General features: G+C 37.0%; 1 protein-coding gene across 1 annotated transcript; it reads left to right on the top strand.

Moving 5' to 3' along the window:
* The first annotated feature begins 249 nt into the window (after nt 1–249).
* Nucleotides 250–2,117, top strand: LOC107459965 (serine/threonine-protein kinase WAG1-like). The gene has a single exon (XM_016078285.3). It carries the CDS (start codon nt 444–446, stop codon nt 1,920–1,922), a length of 1,479 nt encoding a protein of 492 aa, XP_015933771.1. The 5' UTR covers nt 250–443; the 3' UTR covers nt 1,923–2,117.
* The last annotated feature ends 1,781 nt before the right edge of the window (nt 2,118–3,898 follow it).

The raw sequence follows: 3,898 nt of genomic DNA on the forward strand, positions 1-3,898 counted from the left end.
ATTTTATTTTATTTTATATTTAATTATTTTTAAAAATAAATATTTAATATTACATATAATAAATATATAATTTTAAATATTATATACATAAAATTTTAAATATCAAATTAAATAAGATAATTTAAAAATATTATTTTCGTAACATTATTCATTAAAAATATTAGTAAAATGTAAACACCCAGTGGGTCAACCTAACCTAACCTCTGCATTGTCGACTCTCCATATGCTTGTGTCCCTCTCTAGTCTCTCCCTTCATTTGGGTCAACTTTATGATTTATGAATTATGAATCTTCACTCCCACCTTCTCTCTCTCTCCTTTATAGTTTATATACACACATCACCCTCAAACAACAACGTTAAAAAACTCACTCTCATCATTCACAAACACAAACAGAACAAAACATTAACAGCATTAAGGTTCCATAATTGTTCGTTCATTCAATATGATGGTAGAGGACACGTTCTTGTTCCCGCCTGATACAGATCTTGATCTTAGTTTTACAAGCACCACCACTGACCGTACCTTCACCACCGCCTCCTCCTCCGCCCGCACCTCCCTAACACGCACCAGCAGTCTCACCCTCAGCTTCAGCTTCAACGACCGTCTCTCCGCGGCATCCGCCTCCGCTACAACCTCATCTGCCACCGTCCTCCGCCGTCCCCACCGCAGCTCCGACCCACACTGGTCCGCAATCCGCGCTGCTACCGCCCTCTCCTCCGACGGCCGCCTCCACCTCCGACATCTCAAGATCCTCGGCCATCTCGGCACCGGAAACCTTGGCCGCGTCTTCCTCTGCCGCCTCCGTGACGATCACCATGGCGGCGCCACCTTCGCCCTCAAGGTCGTTGACAAAGACCTCCTAAACGCCAAGAAACTCTCCCACGTAGAAACCGAGGCAGAAATCCTCCACGCGCTAGACCACCCTTTCCTTCCCACGCTCTACGCGCGCATCGATGCTTCTCACTACACTTGCCTCCTCATCGACTATTGCCCCAATGGAGACCTCCATTCCCTCCTCCGCAAACAGCCCGGCAACCGGCTCTCTATCCGGGCGGTCCGATTCTTCGCAGCGGAGGTTCTCGTCGCGCTCGAGTACCTCCATGCGCTAGGAATAGTTTACAGAGATCTCAAACCAGAGAACGTTCTGTTACGCGAGGACGGTCACGTCATGCTCTCGGATTTCGATCTCTGCTTTAAAGCTGACGTGGCACCTGTTTTCGAGCGTAGGTCACATTCCCCGAGACTAACAACAAACTCAAGAAACCGTTGTTTCTGTTATAACAACATTAGCAACAAATCTCGATTTACGGAGCACGTGGTGGCGGAGTTTGTTGCGGAACCAACAACGGCGTTTTCACGATCGTGTGTTGGGACCCACGAGTATCTCGCTCCAGAGCTTGTTTCTGGTAACGGTCATGGTAACGGCGTGGATTGGTGGGCTTTTGGGATTTTCATCTATGAACTTTTGTATGGTACGACGCCGTTTAAGGGGTATAGTAAAGAGAGTACGCTGCGCAATATAGCATCCAGCAGGGACGTGAGATTTTACATTAATGAGAGAGAGGAATTGGAGGAAGGGATAAGTGAAGCTAGGGATTTGATTGAGAAGCTTTTGGTGAAGGATCCGAGGAGGAGGCTAGGGTGCGCCAGAGGTGCAACGGATATTAAACGGCACCCGTTTTTTGATGGGATAAAGTGGCCGTTGATTCGGACGTACAAGGCACCGGAGGTGAGGGGGTTGGTGAAGAGGAGTAGGTCATTGCAGCACGTGACTAGTCACGTGACACATGGTAGAAGGAGAAAGTGGTGGTGGAAAGCGCTTGAGTATGTGATGAGGAAGAAGGGGAACAAATATAATTCGATCACAAACTATAGTAATGGGAATTATTATCATTTTGTTAATTCTCATAAAGTTAGGTAAATCAATGCGCAATGCAAAGCTCAGATGGGATTTATAGTTTTGATTTTTGAATGTAGTGTGAGTTTGTAAGCATTGGAAGATAGGATAGTGTTGTAAGTTGTAACTTGTAACCATAATTTTGGGTGTGTAGTATTTTACGACATAAGTTTGACTGTTGTATATGAATCACAGTGACGACACACAGAACGTTCATGATGATTATTTATCCTTGACTAAATTTTACATCTTTTGTAATGTTTTCATTTATTTTAGTTCCTCCAAAATATTGTGGTAAAATACACAATAATTAAAATAATTTGAATCAGTTGAATAATGGACTAACTCATTCAATTAGATAAACATTAGGGATTCGAATTTACCTTGTTTATAACTAGAGATACTGTGAGAAATAAAATAAAAAACAATAATTCAATAATTAGTATTAGCTGATTAAGTCATTTTTCAATTCAGCAACAAAGAAAGGAAGAAGGGACTAGTATTCCCGATGAATCCAATAAAGTGCCTGTTCACAGTGTTTTACAGATTGAAATTTGGGCTATCTGAAGAGAGTTGCTCATGGCTATGGAGATGGGATGCAAGTTTGTAATTCGGAAAAACTGACTCTTTGTGAAGTTTTCAACCTTATCACTAGTAGGAGATTATTGAAGGAACATCCCGAGAAAATCTATTACTTAAATAAATAGACTTTCTTCTAATGTTATATAAAAACTTGGACGAAATTGTTTGCCGATGCATTCATATTCATCTTCATGGACAGAGTAGGGTAGAGATTTGTTACCGGTAATTATTAATTGAGTGGCTAAAATCGACTTGTTGACTCATAATCAAGTATATAAGAAGGTATGTGATGTATGTGTGCATTGCATATCTGAATAACTTTATCTAATAAATTACAACCTTAATGTTAATTTATTAATATATATATATGATGTATTTTACTGATCTCTACTGAAATTATATTCCGATTCTCACTTCTAATACTTTCTGTATGTGTTGTGTAATTTCTTTATTGAAATTGTACTATGCTAGTGATATCATATTGTAAGTTTAATTTTGTTGACCTCACTAAGAGTTTGATTCCTCACTCTTGTATTAATGTGGAACACTTTATGGCGAATCGTATAACAGATAACTGGATGTTCGACCGCCAAAAATCAGTCATTGGTATCAGTCCTGGAACCAAAAAATATAACTTTTTCTTGTTGTAAAAGTTATATAAATAAAAAAAAAAGAAAAAGTTATAATTTTGAGAACAAGTTATACCGTGAAAAGCAGGAATTTTTTATTTCATTATGGATGAAGAAAGTGAGATTTACGAAGATATTAGAAAAAATGGTGTTTAACAGTATCTGGGGCGTGTTTTTCGAAAAGCACAATACGCAAAGTGCTTATTTTAGCAATACGAAGATATTAGAAAAATTCGTATTGCGTGTATGGTTGACACGCGTCAAATTCTAGCAAGCCTGTGAATAAGATAAATGATTACTGTCTATCTAATTTGCATACAACTTTTCTAATCTGTATACACTTTCAGAGACACAACCACAATTTTACACACTCAATTTTTTTTCTTTTTACTCTTCAATGTATCCTTGGTTCCATCCTTTCATAGTTCCTCCTACACAAACTTCTGTATTCATTTGCTAAGCTTTTTTGTTTTTTCAAAAGTTAACAAGTTATTTTAATATTACTAATATAATTAGTAGATTAATCGTGTATTTTTTTTTAGTCTGAAATCGAAATAATGTGATAATAATATGTATAGTTGTTATTTAAATTAAATAGTATTTATTTATTAGTAGTTAAAAAAAATACATAAATAAAAATTATACCTTTATTATATATTTAGATGAATGATGATGATGTTAATTAGTGATTAGTATTAAATATATTTTAAATTTAAATATAATTTTTTATTTAGGCTATTTAAATCTAAAAATAAAATATAATTGTGATTTTAATTTATATTTTAAAAA

The sequence above is a fragment of the Arachis duranensis genome, chromosome 7 (assembly GCF_000817695.3).
Source record: "Arachis duranensis cultivar V14167 chromosome 7, aradu.V14167.gnm2.J7QH, whole genome shotgun sequence".
Classification (NCBI taxonomy): domain Eukaryota; kingdom Viridiplantae; phylum Streptophyta; class Magnoliopsida; order Fabales; family Fabaceae; genus Arachis; species Arachis duranensis.

Excerpts from the sequence above, each read along its gene's own strand:
- LOC107459965 (XM_016078285.3), top strand. The coding sequence starts at position 444 with ATGATGGTAGAGGACACGTTCTTGTTCCCGCCTGATACAGATCTTGAT.